This window comes from Podarcis cretensis, assembly GCF_951804945.1.
Source record: "Podarcis cretensis genome assembly, chromosome: 15".
In the NCBI taxonomy this organism is placed as follows: Eukaryota; Metazoa; Chordata; class Lepidosauria; order Squamata; family Lacertidae; genus Podarcis; species Podarcis cretensis.
Genome location: NC_137185.1, coordinates 13,482,589 through 13,504,701, shown reverse-complemented (window position 1 = coordinate 13,504,701; position 22,113 = coordinate 13,482,589). Strand labels below are relative to the sequence as shown.

At 45.8% G+C, this 22,113-nt stretch overlaps 1 protein-coding gene across 2 annotated transcripts in view; it reads left to right on the top strand.

The window, feature by feature from the left end:
* The window catches only part of ZZEF1 (zinc finger ZZ-type and EF-hand domain containing 1), a 78,247-nt gene that overhangs the window by 33,817 nt on the left and 22,317 nt on the right, over window positions 1-22,113 (top strand). For both annotated transcript variants that reach the window (XM_079955332.1, XM_079955333.1), the window contains exons 26-42: window positions 3,530-3,770; window positions 4,657-4,736; window positions 4,989-5,082; window positions 5,995-6,496; window positions 7,525-7,689; window positions 8,091-8,210; window positions 8,951-9,112; window positions 10,809-10,938; window positions 12,707-12,845; window positions 14,068-14,233; window positions 15,167-15,432; window positions 16,307-16,458; window positions 17,388-17,562; window positions 19,234-19,370; window positions 20,267-20,541; window positions 21,568-21,742; window positions 21,940-22,072. In XM_079955332.1, the coding sequence (XP_079811458.1) occupies window positions 3,530-3,770; window positions 4,657-4,736; window positions 4,989-5,082; window positions 5,995-6,496; window positions 7,525-7,689; window positions 8,091-8,210; window positions 8,951-9,112; window positions 10,809-10,938; window positions 12,707-12,845; window positions 14,068-14,233; window positions 15,167-15,432; window positions 16,307-16,458; window positions 17,388-17,562; window positions 19,234-19,370; window positions 20,267-20,541; window positions 21,568-21,742; window positions 21,940-22,072 (3,112 nt within the window). The remainder of the gene's footprint in view (window positions 1-3,529; window positions 3,771-4,656; window positions 4,737-4,988; window positions 5,083-5,994; window positions 6,497-7,524; window positions 7,690-8,090; window positions 8,211-8,950; window positions 9,113-10,808; window positions 10,939-12,706; window positions 12,846-14,067; window positions 14,234-15,166; window positions 15,433-16,306; window positions 16,459-17,387; window positions 17,563-19,233; window positions 19,371-20,266; window positions 20,542-21,567; window positions 21,743-21,939; window positions 22,073-22,113) is intronic.

Sequence of the window (22,113 nt, the reverse complement as noted above, 5' to 3'; positions counted from 1 at the left end):
CTGGTGTCCATAGGCAGAGAGTTCCGAAATGTGGGTGTTGCCACAATAAAAGATTGATTTCTCACCACTGTGGCATGAGTATTATTTGGCACCTTTAACAGTGCCACTTCCACAGATCAAAGTGATTGGTTAAGCATACATGGTGTGAGTAAAGTGGTCCCAAGCTGTTAATGGCTTTATATACCAATAATAACACCTCGAACGTGGCTCAATAAGAAATCAGGAACCAATACAGACCTCTGAGCTGAGGAGTTGCATGCTGACGGGGTCTTGCTCTTATAAACAACTGTGCTGCAGCATTCTACATCAACTGCAGTTTCCAGGTCATACAAGGGAAGCTGCACAACAGAGTACTTTGCAGGAATCCAGTCTTGAAGCTACCAGTGCCTGAACTACCATGGTCAAGCCTTCCTGGCGCCAGAATGGTAAAAGCTGTTGTACCGAGTGCAGCTAGTAAAAGGTGCTTCAAGCCACTGAGACTCCCTGGGCCTCCAGTGACAAAGCTGGATCCAGAAGCACCTGATTGCACATCTGCTCCTTTAGGGATCTGTTTCTTTCAATTAAAACGGAAAGCTAAACCATAGTTTGGCATTACTGAGAGCAGCCCTAACTTTTCTCCAGGCTCACATCTTATCTTGCTTCTCCTCTAGTGCAACTGTGAGGACTTTAGTGTGGGGGAAGTCAGGAGGTTCCCTTACTTTGGGTCAATAATAACAAGATGAAGAATTCAATAACGTTTAATGATTGCACGTGCAAGGTAGAACCCCCTATGTGGAAGTCTCTACCAAGGAATTAAACACAGTGTATGCATAGGTGTAGAAGTGCAACATAGTCAAACCCTTCCCTTCATTACGTTAGTTTATTCGGTCATAAAGCATCATTAAAGCAACACTATTTGACATGTGCAATTAGACACTTTTGTTGTCGCCTTATTTCACACCATCAAATTAAATATCTTTAATACGGTCAATGACCAGAAAGCAATTTATAAAAATGACATTATAAGTAGTATTGTGCTACAAATAGCAGTGGAGATATGGCCAATTCACAGAATTGGTGCTTATATTTATAACCAGGTTTTGGCTTTTAAGGTTTTAAAAATTCAGTTCAAATGTCACTACTGTTTATTATCATTCCTTCGATGTTTACAATTTGGACTCCGTTGCTGACATCATAGCCCGTCTTATTCTTGTTGCAATGTAACAGTACTTTGCCACAGGCCTGATGGTTTCGGGCTCTTTGCCCGCTAAGAGGTGTCTGATGTAGGTGTCGTCTGTACTATGAGGTATTTTCCTCAGAATTGGCTCAATCAGTTCTTTTCTTGAATCTCGATAAAATGGGCAGTATAAGATGACATGCCCGATGGTTTCGATTTCGTTGCTGTTACAGGGACATAATCTTTGTTCAATCGGTATTTTGTTGTATCTTCCCTCTAGGAGAGCTGAAGGTAGAGCGTTAAAGCGGGCCCTGGAAAATGCCCATCGGTGTTTAGTGTTGTGTAGAACTTTGAGATAGTTTGCTAGATGGGGCCTTTGGGAATTGAATAGGAGTTTATAAGTTATCGGAAGTTGATTAAAGTCATTTTGGGCTTCAATGTCCTTGAGTCTTTCTTTGATTATGTTCTTGGCCCTTCCCCTTTCTAAACTTAATAAATATTCTGGGGAGAGACCATATGCGGCCAATTTCCTGAGAGTGCCCTTCAACCAACTAGATTGGAATTTGTCAAGAAGCATCAGGGGAAGTAGTTCAACCGGCGAGTTGTTAAGTCTTAGCCAAGTGCATAAGGTTCTTATCCATACTTTGGCTTTGATGCTGTATAAGCCCGCTTCTAGTCGTAGGGCGGCGTTTGGGACGCATTTAGGTGTTTGCAGGAGTGATCTAAGGAAACCTGATTGTATCTTTTCGTGTGGGTCTAGATTAGAGAGGGAGACGAGTGGAGCGCCGTATAGTATTTGTGCTATTGGTTTTGCAGCGAATAGTTTAATTGTAGCAGGAATGAAATTTCCTCCCGTTGTATGATGGTATCTTAAAATTGCTGTTGTACTTTTTTGTGCTGTGGAGGAGCTGTAATTTATGTGGGCAATCTTCTTCCTAGATGCTTGGAATATAACTCCTAGATATTTAAAGCATGTCACTTGTTCAATCTCCTGATTGTCTAATTTCCATTTGTATATTTTCCTTTTGTTAGAGAAAACCATGATTTTTGTTTTTTGGTAGTTCACTGCTAGTTTCTCATCTCTACAGTATTGGGATAAGCTGTTAAGGGCTCTTTTGAGGCCCTTCTGAGTCTGGGACAGAATAACCGCATCGTCTGCATAGAGTAGGATAGGCAGTTTTTTGTCTGCTAATTTTGGGGCGTGTATATCCGCTCCTTGTAGGTGGTCTATTAGGGAGTTTATATAGATGTTGAACAAAAAGGGGGCCAAGATGCATCCTTGTTTAACTCCCTTTGTTGTTCTAATAAAATTAGAGAGTTGACCTTCTTGGCTACATCTTATACGTAGTCATGTGTTGTTGTACAGTTTGAATATTAGTAGTAGCAGACGTCGGTCTATGGATGATTTGTTGAGTTTGTCCCAGAGTCGGGTTCTTGAGATGGAGTCAAAGGCTGCTTTAAAATCAACAAATGCTGCGAATAGGTGGTGATTATGATGCAACGTGTATTTCTCCGCTAGGTGCTGTAAGATCAGGCAGTGATCTATTGTGGATCTCCCCTGTCTAAATCCTGCCTGTGCATCATCAAGAATCTTCACTCTTTCTATCCATTCGCACAGTTTCTCGCTGAGGTGTTTAGCATATAATTTACTTATTATGTTCAGGTGGCTTATAGGTCTATAGTTGGAGGGATCATCCCTCGAGCCTTTTTTGTAAATGGGAATAATGATGGAAATCCCCCAGTCATATGGAATCTGTGCGGTTCTATCTATATATGTGAACAGAGAGGCTAGCAAGGGGGCCCACCAGGACGCATTGGTTTTAAAAAGTTCCGCTGGTATACAGTCAATTCCATCATCTTTGCTGCACAAGTGCTTCATCTGCATTTCTCTTTGAAGCTTCTACAGCATGATTTGTTGCATTTTCCAAGTTTCTCGATGTCTCCAAATGTTTTCTTACCTGTAACATAGCTTGCTTACTCCCTTCCAGTCACATCAACTTAGCAGTTTCTCTTCAATACAACTTAACTGAACGATTTAACTACATCTGGAAGCTTCTGATTAACCATGACTTGTTTTGTTGTCAGTCCCAGACAAAATGTGGTTAATCTTAACTATGGTTAGTGGAAGCAAAGCCACCTTCAAACAATTTAATTGAAGCTGGCTTGTTCTCACTAATCACAGTTTAGGGGTCAGATGACACACTAAACTACGGTTAATATAAATTGGAAGCAGAAAATTCTTGTCTCTTTGTGACTGCCAGAGGGGGAAGGGAGCGTGTATGAGCCCAGATAGAGGGCAGACAAGACTCATTCTTGTAACACTAAACCACAGTGTACTGTTACCAACTAAATCTCTTCTAATCTTCTTTTCAGGTCACAAACTCTCATGCCAACAACTGTCATAATTTTCTCCTTGACTTCGCAAAGTCAGACTCTGCTCAGGAGTTCTGTGGGTCAAATTCTGAGCTTTTCAAAGGACTCGTACAGGCATGTAAAAAACAGGCCCCAAAGACTGATATAGTTGCTGGTTCCACTATTGATCAAGCTGTCCAGTCTACATTTGCTGCTCTGGTCTATCTCTCTCCAGATTTGTATGGGAAGCTTCAGAAATATGGTAACTCCTACCTTAGTGAACATACATTCACAGTGAAGACGACTGCTCATATTTAGATGATTCAGTTATAAAAGTGTGGCTTGTCCATTCTTTCTAAATAATATTTACAACTTTGCTTGCATCAATTTTATGTACATGTGAAAAACCTACAGCCCCTTAGTTTGAATAACACACGTGGGAAAAATCAGGGCGAGTTGAGTTTCCCTTTGTGTGTTCCAGAGGCCTGACTGGCCTCTGATGAAAGTTGGGCATTTAGTGTCACTGGCCCCGTGATGTGGAGCAGAGTTGGGGTAGGCACCCTTGTTTTTGACTTTCAGGCATCTCTCAGAGACCTCTTTATGCTGCCAGGCCTTTGCAGCTGTTTAAATTGATTAGCCAGTCAATTGAATAATCATTTGTATTGCCCTAAATGGTGTTTTAGTTGTACACCACCCTGATATTTTATGACATTGTCTCTATGGAAGTATTTTTATACAAAAGTGAGCCTAGGGTGCCATTTTATACAAGCAGCAGAAACAAGTGGCAAACCACTCCATTCTGTATGGTAGGTGGGGACCAATGTCCCCTGTGTATAGAAAAATGTTTCAGAGAGCTATTCTCTTTGTCAAAGCTTCTGTGAGCTGGGCAGATTGTTTCCCACTCCACCCCTACCCTCTGCAGCTATGCAGTCGTCAAACATTTGATCTTCCACCTGCAGGCTGAAGTTGATCCAGTCCAGGGAGATTTTTGGCCCTCAGTTCCATTGTTCGTATAAACTGGCCCTAAGACAACCACGTTTCTTTTATTGATTTGAGGTGGTGGCAGAGGTCCACTGTGGCCTCCGCAGTTCTTTTGTTACACCTCCAAGTTGGCTTAGAAGTCTCTTCTTTTCTTCCTTTCCCCACAGTCAACAGTGGAGGCAAAACGCCTTTGGGCGAAGAGTTTGCACAAGTATATTCCCTGGCCGACGGGATCAGAATATGGATGGTAAGATTTCCTCTCTTTACCCTGGAGCCCAGGAAATGACTACCATACAATTTCCCCCATTTGTTCCTTATTTCCTGAGTTGGTCTCAGCATTGCTGGGCAAAGAAATCCCTCTAAAAGATTATTTTAAGCATCTGAGTTCATTTAAGTAGCATCAAATGTGCTGTCCCCCTGCCCCCTCCATCCACCAGGGACACCTTGGCAAATTTTGAAAGTACTTTAAATTCTTTTAAAAATATGTGTATTTCTACAGCTAGAAATGAAACAGAAGTTCCTCGTGAACCAGGGAAATGATGGGGAGGAGAAGCAGGCTGCTGAGGTGAGCGAGGTGAACCCGGAGACCCTTGGTAAGTGTCATTGTGCTTCTGCCTCTCTTTGCTCCTCTTGCTTTTCCCATGGGTGGCAGACAGCCACATCGATCAATATCACCCCCTGGCATCCGAGGCAGGAAGTGATCACACTACATTGGCTCCCAGTACATTTCTGAGCACAATTCAAAGTGTTGGTGTTGACCTTTAAAGCCCTAAACAGCCTTGGCCCAGTATACCTGAAGGAGCGTCTCCACCCCCATCGTTCAGCCCAGACACTGAGATCCAGCTCCGAGGGCGGCGGTTCCCTCATTGCGAGAAGCAAAGCTACAGGGAACCAGGCAGAGGGCCTTCTCGGTAGTGGCGCCCGCCCTGTGGAATGCCCTCCCACCAGATGTCAAAGAGATAAACAACTACCTGACATTCGACATCTTAAGAAGAGTTTGGATTTGATATCCCGCCTTTCACTCCCTTTAAGGAGTCTCAAAGCGGCTAACATTCTCCTTTCCCTTCCTCCCCCACAACAAACACTCTGTGAGGTGAGTGGGGCTGAGAGACTTCAAAGAAGTGTGACTGGCCCAAGGTCACCCAGCAGCTGCATGTGGAGGAGCGGAGACGCGAACCCGGTTCCCCAGATTAGGAGACTACCGCTCTTAACCACTACACCGCACTGGCACCACACTTAAGGCAGCCTTGTTCAGGGAAGTTTTTAATGTGTGATATCTTAGTGTATTTTTGGTCTTTGTGGAAGCTGCCCAGAGTGGCTGGGGAAACCCAGTCAGATGGGCGGGGTACAAATAATAAATTATTATTATTATTACAGCGAGAGCTGTAAGGTAGGCCGTGCACTTATGAAATACGTAACATTTCATCTGTTGATACGAGATGCACAGAGCAGGAGGAGCCCAGTTGCACCGCTCTCATGATACACTTGTTGCCTTTCTATTGCAGCGCAACAGTGCATCCAGAAAAGTCACCTCTTGCTCAGTTTTCTGCCTGCACGGACCAAGGCAGAAGGCCATGACACGGATCACGCAGAGGACTTTGGGCGATACCACAGAGACAGACGTCGGAGGACGAGCTCTGTCGTCGAAGCGGATTTCCAAGCATCAGATTCTTCTCCCGTCTCTGGAGTGACTGGTTTTGTTTTCCCGGAGGCAGGTCAGGCCACAGCCTCCAGCTCAAAGAGGAAGCAGGTGCCAGACTCGCCGCAGACAGAAGTGTCTCCTGCGTCCCAAAGCAAATCCCTTGACAGTAACTTGTCGGAACAAGAAGATGCCTTGTCCCCTCCCTCCACTCCCACTCGGAAGCCTCCATTCAGCCGCGGGAGGCTCCGGCTCCTCTCCTTCCGCTCCATGGAGGAGTCCAAGCCTGTGCCCAGCATTAAGGAGAAATACCCCATTCTGAAACACACCTTGGACTTCATTAAGGACCAATCTCTTTCTCATGAAAGGTGAGCCAGATCCAATTTTGTGCCGGTAAGAAAAACCGGACATCTCATTAAATAGAGGCTCCAGAAAAACCTCAAGGGGCGTTTGAGATTTGCTTGTTCGGCTCCTGCCTCTTGGCTTGTGGTGCTATTTGCTGAACAATAGGATACAGTGAGAGCATAAGAAGAGCCCTGCTAGATCAGTCCAATGGCCAATCTAGTTGAGCATCCTGTTCTCACAGTGGCCAGTCAGATATGAGGAACCGCAGTATGGCACAAGGTGTGTTTTGCCTCAGAATATATGCTCAACAGTGAATGTTTTGTGAGAAGTATTTGTTTTTGGTTCTAACACAATACATAAACTGCCTAGGGGTTACGTATATTAAACAGTACATAAAAGTATAGAAATGTATTCTTGAGTTAAGAATTCCATCCCGGTGGGCGAGTGTACGTGACAGCGTTTCTTGCTTTTGTGTATATATCAGGAAACCCTGTTATACGATGTATACGATATACGATATACAATATCTTTATTGTCATTGTCCCATGCAGAACAATGAAATTGAAAAACTACATAAAACTACTACAAAACTACATAAAACTACTACAAAACTACATAAAACATTCAAAACCCCCTAAAAACTCTGAAACCCCATTTTAAAATACACTATACTATAGAGACCCCTTATGCTGCGTTTAGAACCAGATTTGCATTTGCGTAGAAACTGTTTCTCAGGCGGCTAGTCCTGGCCTTTATACCTTCTTCCAGAAAGCAGGCGGCTAGTCCTGGCCCTATACCTTCTTCCAGAAGGCAGAAGCTGAAAGAGATAATTTGTTATAACAAACCATAAAGCCATGTAGCGTGTTGTCATCACGTTGCTGCCAAATTTTGTCCTGCTCAATAAATACCCACCACTTGCCACTTTGTTAGGCTTCTTGACATCACCAGTTCTCTGTTGACGGAGAAGCTCATCGGTGTGGGTTAATGCACCATCCCCTTGTGCCAATGCAGGAAGAGGTTTAATAGGAAAGTGTGTGTGTGTTTCTCCTAGCGTTCTGAAAGTCCTTGCTTTGAGGAAAGCTCAAGCCAAAAACATCTTGGAAGTGCTGAAGATGATCCTCCAGTGCCTAGAATCCCTCAGCCAGCCTCACTGCTTCACCCCACCTTGCATCATCTTCCTGCTGGAACTCCTGGCTTGCCAAAAAGACTTCACAAAGTAAGACATGTGGGAAGCTGCACTTCAGGCATAGGCAGTTGTTCATTTTTAGCTCAGGTTAGCAGAGAGTGAAATGCGTCCAATCAAGCCATTGGTCCATCATTCTTAGTATGGCCTACACGTTTGATGTGGGTACCCAAGACCAGCATATTTAATAAAAAATATTTTTTAATACGGTTAACCTGTCATACACTTAGCACTGTCATATTTTAATGGATGATCTTGGGAGTAGCTCAAGTTATGTATTCCCCCACCCACATTCAATCCTTCGTTTTGGTTCTTCTCATTGCCCCTCTGCTCTGGTGTCAGTGCAGATTGAAGTAGCTATGGTTGTTGGGGCATATTACACAATGGCAGGCTTATAAAATGCAATTCAGCAGCCTATATATCTTCTTTTCCAGCTATTTTGCACACTTGGAAGGCTGTGGGGCTGAGCTGCACCGGGAAATACGGGAATCTTACTACCAGCTTCTTCTCTTTTTGGTCAACGCTCTGAAAGGATTTAACGACCTCGATGAGAAGTATGGACCTCTTTCTTTCTTTCTTTCTTTCTTTCTTTCTTTCTCTTAAAGCATACAAGATCCTTTATTTTTTTTTGTAAGACTCCTTTACTCCAACCACCATGGTAATTGCCCCTGGTGTTGTGTGAAGAGTACATCCTATCGTCTGCCCATAACTTACTATCAATCAATTTTATTGCATCACTCTGAGTATCATTTATTACTTATTAAGGTATTTATATCCTGCCTTTCTCCCAAGTTGGGACTCAAGACAGCTCAAAGCCATTAAAAACTTTATAAAACACAAAGTTACAAAAGCAAACTAATGAAACACATTTTAAACCAGCAATTTAAATGCAGTTTGCCCTGACAGCAGCCCAGTGGTCAGTCTTCGTCTGCACCTTAGTATTCAAAGGCCTGTCTGAAGAGGAAGGTCTTGCTTAGCCTGCTGGCAGAAGGATAACAAGGGGAAGGAGGAGTCAGTTTGATGTCTCTTGGGAAGGAATTCCACAGTAGGGGAGCAGCCACAGGAAAGGCCCTGTGTTATGAACAAGGGAGAAAAATCAGGTTGTTTCCAATGTTGCTTCCCTCCACACTATGTGCAAATTCCATCATGTTGTCTCCTTTGGTCATAGCCCCCTTTATCCCCAAAAGGAAATTAAGGCCGTTTGTCCCTTCTCCTTCGCTTTTGCCACCTGCAACCTTGCAGCTCCTCTGTGTTTTAATTGCGCTGCCCTGGTTTGTCTTCCCTGTTCGTTTAGATCGTTGCTCCCTGCCTTGTCCTGCGTGCAGACGTCTCTCCTTCACCTCTTGGACATGGGTTGGGAGCCAAGTGACCTTTCCTTCTTTGTTGATATACAGCTGCCACACCTCCTTATCAACATGTCACGAGAGAACATAAGTACACATGACAGCATAGTTTGGTAAGTTGGGACAAGTACCTGGGTTTGTTTTGCTTTGACACTCCTATCGGTGCCGCAACAAAATGACTAGCACATTTGCAAAGCTAAGCAGGGTCTGGTATGGTTTCAAATTGGATGGGAGACCGCCTGTTGAGATTCCTGCAATGCAGGGGGTTGGACTATGTCACCCTTGGGATCCCTTCCAACTCTGATTCTTTGAAAGTCTATGAAATAATTTTGGCTGGGAAGTCGCTTGTGCATTTGTAGGAATTGCCCAGAACTGCCTTGAGGGGATCTTGGCTGAAAGGTGGGATAGAAATCTGACGAGTGAATAAATAATGCAAAATAAAGATATTTCCCAAAGCAGTTACTGTTTCTTATAAGAGCTGGCTTTCTCTAAAAAAATACAGATGCCTTGTTTTTCTTTTTCCCCTTATTGGGGGAGCCTAGTGTTTGAAGTGTTTTGAGACTGAGATGTTTGTTGTTTGGATTAATATATCAACTGCCTGCATTGCAGGATTCCACATTTGTTCCTATGGCTCGTAGGGGCTGTTTATTAATGGCATTTGTATGCTGTTCCAGTGCAGCATAAGGTTCTCTTTGTGGTTTAACAGGAAATAATTCTAAACCCATTGGAATTGCAAATTAGGTTATAAAACCATGAAATCAAAACCTGCATCCTTGCTCCTCCAAAGTTAGAACACAGATTTAAAAACATAGAAGGTCATACTGCACCAGCTATTTAAAAGACCTGGGTGTTGCTGGAAATAAGCTGGCATTGGGCAAACCTCCCTGGGGAGGCTGTTCCATAACTCTGGTGCTAGCACCGAAAAACCCCCTCTTACTGGCCTCAGATAATTCAATGGGGGACACTTAGAGCAGGCACTCCAAGGAGATTCTTTGGAAGAAGACCAAATTATTTTTAAAGCATTAATGTTAATAGGCAACCTAAAGAGGGTTAAATTGATAGGTTTAGTGCTTGTGCTAATTATGAAAACAAATGGGAGTACAGCAAGTTTTTCTGTGCCACCCATTCACATATCCGCTCATGTGAAAGTGTGAAAAATAGTTGACTTGAGTTTTAAAAAATAGAACATAGAGATAAAACCTTAAATAGCAAAACAACAACAGAAAACAGTTTTTAGAAATGCTGGAACGTGGGGAAATGAAAAGGTCTTCCCTTGGTGCTGAAAGGTTGACAGCAGAGCACTAAGTAAGCCTGTCTGGTGAGGGCACCCCACAAACCAGGGCATTAAAGGACTCCCTCAGTGGTGCGGTGTTCTCAGGGCCCTTCCATTTTCCCTAAGTTGCAGGATCTTGTCCCTGACCATGCATTGACCTATGCTTGTTGCGTTTCTGAGATGGAGACCCTCAAAAGAGCAGCGGCACTGTAGAAGAGATATCCCTGCCCCACCCCCTCCAAGCTTCCAGGCTTGCCACTTTCTCCAGATTGAAGGGGCAGGGGCAATCCTGTGCATTAATGAAATTAATTTGCATAATTGTGGTTGACTCACTGAACAATTCTTCTCTTCGGCTCTTAATCTGGAACACCAGGGTCAGGCTGCAGTTAAGATATTGGAAGCATATTAACCTGAGGCCTCTTTTTACTTGAATCAAATGGCTTTTAATCCATTAAACATTGCAGCCCCTCTTCCCCCATAGTTTTGGTCCTGCCGTTCTAAGTAAAAAGCATTTAATTTTGTGCCTTTGTTCCTAGCCAGTGGAGCGAGGAAGAGGAACTCGCAGACTACAAGCAGAACTCCGAGTGGATGGACGAGTGTCAAGAAGGAGTCTTTGAAAGCTGGTGCGACAAGATAAGCCAGGCTGATCCAGAGAAGCAGAGGAAGGTCAGTAGAATGAAAACTTTTGGTCTGGGTTTGGTGGAAGGGCTCAAAAGGTAGAGCAGGTGGAGGCAGAGCTGGTGGAGTGGGCAGGCATGGATGGGCATATTGTAGCCATCAGGGGTTGGGGCGGCACGTACGAGAGGCCCAAGGACCCTACTCCAAGAACTGGAGATGACATTGTGGGATGGGGTAAAGGGAGGATGTATCCTGAACACAAGAAGGCAGATGGCTGACATTGGCTTTGAAAGATGCTCCTTCAAACCTGCTGAGCTATGAAGTCCACCCTGTGGCTCTGGGAGCGTGCAGTCTTTCCCCCCCACCAATTGGGATTTGGAAGGCATTTTTATGTTCCATTTTCCTACTACTGTACTTTTTAGCTAGCTGTCAATTTTTGATTTGCCTTCTATTTTATCTATGCATTTAAATATTTATAAGATGCCTTTTGGGGTCAAATCCACACAAGCCAGCAAATTAAAAACAACCATATAAGAACAACATTAGTATATTATCATCATTGTGAATGGAGCAGGAACCAGCAAGCCACTCCAGTATCCCTGCCAAGAAAACTCCATGGACAAAGAGTGCCTGGCGTGCTCTGGTCCATGGGGTCACGAAGAGTCGGACACGACTAAACGACTAAACAACAACAATTATTGTGAAACTTTCAAAATGGGGGCAGGGTCGGGAGGAGAATACCAGAAATGCATTAAAATATGTGATTCAGCTGGTTTAAAACCCTTTCACAGAGCTACTTTAATGAACCAGCAGCATGACTAAAAAAACACATTTTAGTCATTGGTTGAAAACACTGATAGGCGGATGGAGTTGGGAACTCAGAATGTGCCTGCTAGGTACTTCTAAGTTCCAAAATATTGCTCACTCACAGGACAGTTTTGAATCTGGGGGTGCGGGGAGTGTGTAACCACCTTTGTTTGTACCTGGAAGAGTTGTATATGCTCATGATACTACTTCAAAATATTACTGTAGGCTGCACCTGAATTGGCTCTTAGAAGCAGAAGCCTCCTTGGGGCTGAAACCAAGTTCTCTCTTGGCATTAACTGAGAGCGCTGTTTGTGCAGAGAGAGAGAGAGAGCAAAACTCCGAGAAGCAATTCTGCACCCATCTGCTTTCTTTCCAAAGCCCTCCAGGCTTTGCAAAACTCATGTTCTTCCCACCTGATGTTTCCCTGTGATGGGCTTTCTTCCCAGTTCCTGTTCCATTATCTAGAGCAGGCATGTCCAACTCCCAGGAGACAGCGATCTACTCCCACTATAAAATAACTGGCAGTGATCTACCCATTGGATTTTTGGGGAGGAAGACCCAAAGGTTGTTGCGTTTCTTTGGGCAAGGAAGACCCAAAGCTTTTTTAGCTTTTTTTTGGGGGGGGGGGATCAACCAAGGGCGCCCCGCGATCGAGCTGTCGGAAATGTCTGATCTAGAGGCATTGTAGCTTGCATGGAATTAATTTTCTTGTATATTCTGATGTGGACTGACCTGATGCTGCACCTCCTGAAGTAAATTGTGGCTTGGAAAACAATTACCTCTCGGATTTTGCACTGGATTTTGCAGTACTGTTCAAAGCTCAAAGACAAAGCAAAATATTCATTAAAAATATGCATTTAAGAATAACTCTACAATTCAGTGGTTTCTATCAGAAATATATTGATCTGCCCATGCTACAGATGATGGCAGAGTCAAGATGGTGGCATTTTATTGTTTAAAGTTTTCTGCAAAGCAAGCCCGTGAAAAGCGTTTCCATGTCTCGTTCCAGATGCACATGTTCATTGCCCGCTACTGCGACCTGTTACACGTGGACATATCCTGTGACGGGTGCGATGAGATCGCTCCTTGGCATCGTTACCGCTGCTTGCAGTGCAACGACATGGATCTTTGCAAAACGTGCTTTTTGGGTAAGCCGGCTGGCCAGAAATGGCATCGTTTCTTCTTCAAAGGGGATGCTCAGTTTTTTGTAGTTTAACATCTTTCTTTTCCTTTTTTTTTTAAAAAGTAGACATCAAAGGAGATCCTTTTGCATTAACTTTTTTAAAAAATGGCACAAATTTTCTGAATTTTGAAACAGGCAATATTGTCCACACAAGAAAAAGGAGGGGTATGGAAATACTATAATTTGCAAGTAGTGGTGTGTATGTGTATAGATGGATTGATGTTATGTGGATTCCCAGCACATTCATCAACTACTACTGGCCTGTTTTCCCAGCAGAGAAAAGGGTCTTCAAGTTATCTACTGCCTTCTTTTCCCATCACACTCTCTCTCTCCTCTTTCTATTTTTGGGGGCAAGAATGGGGAACCTGCAGCCCTCTAGCTATTCTCTAAACTCCCAACTCGCATCAACCCAAGCTTATTTGTGTTTTTGGGCAGTGATAAGGAAGCTGTGGCCCTCCAGATGTTGCTGGACTACAACTCCCATCATCCCTGACCCTTGGCCATACAGGCTGGGGCTGATGGAAGCTGCATTCTAGCGATATCTGGAGGGCCACCGGCTCCCCATTTCTCTGCTCCAAGCGGACCCGGAAGTGTCAAAGACAGGCTTTGAACTGAAGCCTTGGCCTCTTCAGGTGATAAGTCGTGATACTTAAATGGAACCTCCATGGCCCAAAGCAGTAAACTTCAGAATACCAGACGCAGTGGAGAAGAAGTGCTGCTTTTCGTCTCTCACAAGTTTCCCAGAGACTCCCAATGGGCTGCTGATGGAACCTAAATGTGTCTTTGGTCACATCCAGCAGGGCATTTTCCATGCAAGCAAAACATCTCAATTTTTTGCCATTCAAAAGTCTTACCAGCAAGGACTTTGAAACTTCTGGCTCTTGGCCCATGCAAAGACACTGAGTGTGCACCCCAAAGGGTCATTTTTAAGCCTGTTTAAGAAAGAGAAATCGGAACATACCAGCCTTTGCCAACCTGGTGCCCTCCAGATGTTTGGCATTACAGCTTACACCCCATGTGCTGGCTGAGGCTGATGGGAGCTGTAGTCCAAAGCATCTGGAAGGTACTAGGCAGCAGAGGCTGAGGAAACGGCTTTATTCAACAGTTCTGCTGCAAGAGTGGTGTAGAGATTGAATGAACGGTGGCTGCTTTGAACACCCGTTGCTGTCCCTTTGCATCCCATGTAGGCGGAGTGAGACCCGAAGGCCACGAGGCGAACCACGACATGGTCAACATGGAATATGCCTGCGACCACTGCCAGGGCATTATCGTTGGGCAGCGCATGAACTGCAACGTGTGCGAAGATTTTGACCTTTGCTTTGGGTGTTACTCCGCCAAGAAGTACTCTGAGAGGTACTGTGCCTTCACAACCTTCTGAATCTTAACGGGATCATGCTTGGGAATTGGGCACCCCTACTTTGGGATGTGGGTGGCGCTGTGGGTTAAACAACAGAGCTTAGGACTTGCCGATCAGAAGGTCGGCAGTTTGAATCCCTGCGGCGGGGTGAGCTCCTGTTGCTCGGTCCCTGCTCCTGCCAACCTAGCAGTTCAAAAGCACGTCAAAGTGCAAGTAGATAAATAGGTACCACTCCAGTGGGAAGGTAAACGGCGTTTCCATGTGCTGCTCTTATTCGCCAGAAGCGGCTTAGTCATGCTGGCCACATGACCTGGAAGTTGTACGTCGGCTCCCTTGGCCAAGAAAGCGAGATGAGCGCCGCAGCCCCAGAGTCGGCCAGAACTGGACCTAATGGTCAGGGGTCCCTTTACCTTTACCTTTACTTTTTGGCATTATCAGGTGGACGGGTGGGGGAAATCCTGGCTAATCCGCAGGTGCAATTTGCTCAGCACTTCTCCCAATCTAGCTTGAGTCAGGGGTGGGGAGCCCACACGCTTGCCGGATGTACCTGGTTTCTTTTATGAACACCCCACCCCTGAACCTACTAATCTGACACATTAGGAATAGGGTACCTCTACATCCTTGCCCTATGAATTTGTTTCCAGTGCCAGGAACTGTGCAGATCCCATATGGATGGAGCAGTACTTTTGAGGGGGTTGCGAGCATACGAGGATTGTATGTTGTAAGCATTTTCAGAAAATAAGCAAGAAAGAAGATGACAGGCCAGGTTGCCGAGACTTGTATTGTGCCCGTGTGCCCCGCAGAGCACAACCCCGCTTTGCGCCTAGAGGCAGTCACATGCATCCTGTTAACATTTTTCTAGTAGCAGTGCCAGCCATCCCATCGTAACGAGAAGTTCTGCTTTTCTTCCTCCCTCCCCTCCATTTTAGCCACCTGCCCACCCACAGCGTCACAGCACACCCAATGATGACCATCCGGATCAGTGATCGCCATCGGCTCATCCAGCCCTACCTTCACAACTACTCTTGGTTGCTGTTCTCCGCTCTGGCTCTCTACAGCGCCGACTTGTCGAGCGGCAAGCAAGGGGATGGCGAGGAGGCGCTTGACCCCCAGGTCGTCGCCCATGCCAGGGCCCTGCAGCAGCAGTGCATCCAGCTGATTGGGGACTGCCTGGTGAAAGTGCAGCATGGGAAAGGTGAAGGACATGGGGATGGCTGCTCAGACCCAGGGCAGAGCATCGGTGGGAGTGGGAGACGACACATTGCTTATCCCAGGCATAGTTTCTCCCCACGCGCTAAGGCCAGTTGCTTTGATATAAAGCTGTAAGGTAGGAGTGGGGAGCCTTTGGCCCTCTGGTTGTTACTGAACTACAACTCCCCTCATCCGTGGCCACTGTTCATGCCTGCTGAGGCTGATGGGAAGTGTAGTTCAGCAGCGTATGGAGGACTGGGGGATCCTTGTGCCCTGCCGTAAGGTCTGCATCTGAATTCCCTTTCAGGATGGAGATTGCAGAGGTTAAATTTTTGCATCGGTGGGATGCTTTATCGTAGGAGTGTTGGTTTTTTGCTGGTTTATGTGTTTTTTGATTAAAATGTTGTAAGTCACTTTGAGTTGCCATAGGAAAAAAGTGGCTAAGAAATTTAAATAATAAAGGATTGGGGGGTTGTTGGGACACCCTCTTCCAGCATTTAAAACCCCCACGGTCAAAACACGTTGTACCTGCACTGCTCTTTTTGCTAAACTACTCTCTACCCAGTGTGGGCTGTTCAGTCCATAAGGCTGCCTTTCCCCATCCCTGGTGGCTAGGGAATAGGATAATTTGGAAGGGAGGCTTTCAGCAGTGGCAGTAAACCCCATATGAGCTGGTCTGGATTCTTGAACACTGCTGAGGGGTGAGGGAGGCACAGAGTTCATTTTCTTAACCCTCAGGTTCCAGAAATTGCTCTAATTATGATGAGAGTTGAATTTATTTCCTGCTTTTCCTCTACCCTCACCCCTGTACACATTTAGGATCTGGTCCATTCATGTTCTGCTTTTGGATCATCTTATCTTCCTTCCCCCACACCCAGGTTTGAAAAGCCTCGCTCTGCTCTGCATGTTGCCAGAAAGTGAATCTTTACCTGAAAAGGGGATACTATCAGTTGAAAATTCCACAGACGGCACTAGTGAGAGAGCCATGGAAACTGATAAGGCAACATCTGCATCCTTCACCCACTGCAACGTAAATATATATTTTAAAAAATGCTTCAATGTAAACGAAAGAGGCTTCAAACTGGTCCCTCTTTTGGTGTCGCTTTTTATGATTCTCTGCAGCTATAATGACTGCCTATACCAACTTCTGTGTACATGGTACCTTCCAGATGTTTTGGACTACAACTCTCTTCAGCCCCAGCATCCTGTGGCCATGCTGGCTTGGTCTGCTGTGAGTTATAAACCAAAACAGCTGTAGGATATACCGGGTAGGCAAAAGCTGCCCTGCACTGCAGATTCTTGCAACTTATAAGCAGATAAGGCAGAACAGGAGGATGTTGACTCCTGTTTTCTAGAAGGTGGGAGTGAGCTCCACATTCACAGCAAACGATTAACAGTGGTATACCTTCACATGTGAATATTGTTATTGATGAAGAATCCTATTTTAGTTAACAAAGAGACATGAGAGGTGGGTGGAATGAATGATGGCTTCCCAGGGCCTGAATCTGACTTCACCTTGGTTTTGTGTATTTGTGGTAATTTCAGGCTGATAGCTAATAGTTCAAAAGTGTAGAAATTGAAGGTCTCATCTCATGAGGAACATGGCAAGCGCACCCATTCATTGAGTGCACACGTCCTCTTTCCCGCACACCTACACTGCCAATCACCACCACCCACTCCCTTCGCTTTTCAGCTGGGGAGTTTCCTCCATCCCAGGAAGGATGGAGTACAGCCTTATCAAATTCCTTATGCTCTGGAAGTTAGGGACCCATCTGGATCACGACTCAGTGGAAACAAATCCCTCTGGCTGAGGGGGGAGAACCTTCTTAAGGCAGCCCAATTTGGTGAAGTTGAAACCTGCAGGTGCTCCACCCTGCTATTTGTTTTAGCTTTTGACAAGTCAGGCTTGCCAACTGCATAAGAGCACTGTTGCAATTTTCACCTCTCCTTTATTTGTAGGGGAATGGAAACGCTGATGAAATCCAGGCCTCTGCAGATACCGAACAAGCGCAGAAAGTGAAAATGGAGGGCAAGCCTTCCAATAGCCTTCCACTGAAGAAAGAGGTGGTAACACAAGAGAGAGAGAAGCTTGACCTTAATTCAGATTTTCAAGCGAAGGAATCTATATCTGCAGGTAAAGATTACTTCCGTTTTGGTTCCTGGAATTACAAGTCACTACTCTGTTTTTAAATGTCTTTCTCCTTTATCATTTGAACATGTTTCTTCTAAGTTGGTGGCTCTGTCATTGTTTGGCATCAAAATTACTTTGTGCCTGCAGCTGGTAATAACATGTAGTCGATAGTAATCATTTTTAAATTGCCTAAAATGTACCAAGTGCCTTTCAAGACACCCTAGCCAGCAGCCTTACAAACTATATTTATCTTAAATGTGGAGAAATAAGTTGGTGGAAGGAGAGGGAATAATTTCTGAGCAGAGGTTTATGCATGTTCAGAGAACTTAATAGAGGAAAGGTAAGTGCTAGTCATAGTTTACCAATATGAACATTGAGTAAGCCTTGATTAGCACTAAACTGCAAATAGGAAGTGATGCTGTGCTTGGGAGTGCAGGTGGCTTGGAGGACTGGCTAAATTGAGGCTAGATGCTTCGAAGAAGTGCTGCTTCACACCATGCATTGCACCAACTTAGAGGACTTTTAAAGGGGTTATTATTATTATTATTATTATTATTATTATTATTTATTAAATTTGTAGCCCGCCTTGCATCCGAAGATCACAACATAAACATACAAAACGAGAACACGAAATACATAATAAGAACAAGAACAAATCAAAAACCACCACCACCCTCCTACAAACACGTTTAAAAGGACATAGAATGTTAATCAGACAAAGGCTTAGTTATAAGGAACAACCACTTTTGCCTGGTGCCTAAAGCTGTATAATGAAGATGCCAGGTGAGGTTCCCTGGGGAGAGCAGTCCATAAGTGGGGAGCCACACTCTGGGCCTCTTGTGGGGGAGACACAAGAAGGCTCTCAGGTGATGATCACAGGGTCTGGGTTGGTTCATATGGGGAGAGGTGGTATAACGCGTGGCAGTAATCTGGCTTACGAGGTTACCAGAGCATAGGCAACAGAAGTTAGGCTATCCCTGTCCAGATAGTGGCACCGTGGGACTACCAGCCGAAGCTGATGCCACCTGAGCTTCCAGCGACAGCAAAGGAGTACCCCTAAGCTATGTACCTGCTCCTTCAGATGGAATGTAAGCCCATCAAGGGCAGGCCGCCTCTCATCCATTCTTTCTAGGGAACCACCCACTAACAGTGGCCCAGTCTTACTTGGATTGAGCTTCGGTTTGTTGGCTCCGATCCAGTCTATTGCCAAGGCAAGAGAACGGTCTAGCACATCCATTGCCTCACCTGCAGATATAAAGGAGAAGTAGAGCTGTGTGACACCAGCATATTGCTGACAGTGTACTCCAAGATCAATCCATGGCTGTATCCTCAGTGATCTGAGACATGCCTCTAAATACCATCTGTTGGTGATTAACCATGATCCACTCATTTCCTGCGAGGGGCTTCCCAGGGGCATCTGGTTGGTTGCTGTAGGAAACAGGACTCTTGGACCGGATGGTCCTCTGGTCTGATCTTGCAGGGCATAAGGAAATATAAGGAAAGTTAAAGCTAACCACGGTTATCACATTGCAGATGCAATGCTGCACCATGGTCAGCGCCGAAAGCGAGAGAAAGTCAAGCACACGGAGGGAGCACACTGTGAACCTGCTGCCTCAACAGTAATGACAATTCTGCAATTTGGAGAAATTTATGTTGCTTTCTTTTGTTTTGCAGATGCTGAAGTTGCCGACATTTTGACTCCATGCCGAGCTGAAGCGAAGGCAATGCCTAGCCAAGAGGAGATATTTGCTGAGTGCTCCCAGAAGAGGATTCTTGGGTTGCTGGCTGCCATGTTGCCTCGCTTGAAATCAGTAAGAATCTGCACAAACTGGGTGAAGGGAAGCCAGGGAGTTTCTGGGTGGCAAGAAGATGGAAGTGGGTAAAACAGCTGGAGGAGAAGAGGGCAGAGGCTTGACAAAGAACTGGGCGGTGGGGGTGTCCTTTTCCCATCCTTGGGACCCCATCAAACCACCTGAGCCTGCAACTGGGTGTGGAGAGTGCAGCTGACTGCTGAATGGGACAGCCTGAGGTTGATCCATCCACCTTGGGCCTGCTCGTAAAAAGCAGAGGTGAATAAACAGCTGGATAGACAGCCCACCTTGGATGAAGGCAGGAAACAGACTGAGTGAGGACAGGAAAGAGCTATGTGCTTTTGACTCAGAACATTTCTTGCCTTGAAGGCCAGGTGTTGATTTGACACCCATTACAAACACATTTGTTTTGGGACACGGGTGGTGCTGTGGGTTAAACCACAGAGCCTAGGACTTGCCAATCAGAAGGTCGGCGGTTTGAATCCCCATGACGGGGTGAGCTCCCGTTGCTTGGTCCCAGCTCCTGCCAACCTAGCAGTTCGAAAGCACGTCAAAGTGCAAGTAGATAAATAGGTACCGCTCCGGCGGGAAGATAAACGGTGTTTCCGTGTGCTGCTCTGGTTCACCAGAAGTGGCTTAGTCCTGCTGGCCACATAACGCGGAAGCTGTACACTGGCTCCCTCGGCCAATAAAGCAAGATGAGCGCCACAACCCCAGAGTTGGCCACGACTGGACCTAATGTCAGGGGTCCCTTTACCTTTACCTTACAAACACATTTCAGGTGAGACCAGCAGTCCCATTCCCAGCTGGAAGTAGGCAAAAACTGGAAACGGAGAAAAGGAGTGAAGCAGATCCCCAGTCCTCTGATTTCCTGCCCCCTTCTCCCCTCTCTGCAGGACTCGACGATGTCTCTGATGAACCTGGACCAGATCCTCCCGCTCATGTTTCAAGTTGTGATCTCGAATGCCGGCCATTTGAATGAAACCTACCACTTAACCCTGGGGCTCCTGGGCCAGTTGATTCGGAGGCTGATGCCTGCAGAAGTAGACGCTGCCGTGACCACGGTCCTCTCGGCCAAGCACAGCCTCGTTGCTGCCGATGGGTCCTCTGTGCCAGAAGGATGGAAGACGACCCATCTCCTCTTCAGCTTGGGAGCGGTTTGCCTGGACAGGTACATAGAAAAAAGTTTTCCTCTGCCTAATCCTGGAATAGGGAATGGTAGGTGGGCAGAGGTTATTGCAGGCGGTCTCCCCGCCTGCAAGAGCCAGTGCAAGACACACACCCCCACACCCCCATGGACTGCGGCACTGGGCAAGCACAGGATCCACTGAGCCCCTAGCTGGCCCAGCTGTTGTCGTATCACTACAGTGGGCCTGATCCAGGCCTCTTTGCTGCACCAGCCTGGACTCTGGCGTAGTGAGGGGGCATTTACCCGTCCCCATTCCATCCTGGCAACATGAGCTGGTTAGTGGAAGCTGTTACGGTTTGTGGTTCAGCTTTGTAGGTCTTCAGAAGGTGACGGTTTTACCCTGCAGCAGTGAGCAGTACCCCCTCACCCCAGGGGTGGTGGAATTAGCAAGGTGGTGGCAGAGATGGCATTGGAGGTGGGGCTAGAGGCTGAAGTGTAACACCTTCTACTGCTCTTGATTGCTTTCAAAGCTATAGTCACGTTTCTTTGTATTTGTGGTTCTGAGTTTTCACAAGATATCTCATTATCGGTAATAGCTGGATCTAGTTCATCAGTTTTGTTGAATTAATTAAATAGTTTTTATTGGATTTTGAATGAATGTGCAGTTTATCATTACTGTTTTGAATTTTTTGGTGTTATTATCATCCTTAGCGGGCCGTGTGAACGACTACAGTATTCTGAATAATGCTTTTTATTGGGCAGAAGGCAGTGGGGATGAGTTTGTGGACCCATGGAGGGGGCAGTAGCCCAAAAAGATTTGGGGACCACTGCCCTAGAGTGTACCAAGCATGCTGTTTCTATGGGGGGAGGCCAGCTGTCATTTCCAAGAAAGCTTGTCCACCCTTGATTAAGGAATCTCTGCTAAGCATCAGAGGGAAGTGTGCCTTTGCTTGATCATTGGAGTCATTTGTCGTTTTGGAAACCTCACTGGTGCATGAATAGCGCACACAGACACACAGCTAAATGGGCTACTCAGCCTAAGAAAACCCCAAACTTTTTGTTTTTCAGCCGTGTAGGCCTCGACTGGGCATGCACTATGGCCGACATCCTCCGAGCCCTGAACGCCTCTGCACAATGGCACAGTGTGATTGCTGCGTTCACAGACCACTGCATCAAGCAGCTGCCCTTCCAGCTGAAACACACCAACATCTTTACCTTGCTGGTGCTTGTAGGCTTTCCAGAGGTGAGTGTGTTGAGCTTTAGAGCACTGCCGCTGCGGAACCATTTCCCAGGGAGCGCTGCCACAATTGCAACAACGACAACAACAAAAATGCATTTTGCTAGGGCAGGGGAGGATGCATAAAAGTTAGTCGTGGTCAATCCTTGCCTGGAGTTTGACCTCCTCTCTGCTCTCTTTCTTTCTCTCTCCGCTGCCTACAGGTCTTGTGCATGGGGACCCGGTCTGTGTATATGGACAACGCAAATGAGGCCCACAACGTGATCATCCTCAAGCACTTCACAGAGAAGAACAGGGCGGTGGTTGTGGACATGAAAACACGGAAGAGAAAAGCAGGTTCTACACCTCTTCCTTTCAACTTAATCTCAGCATGATCC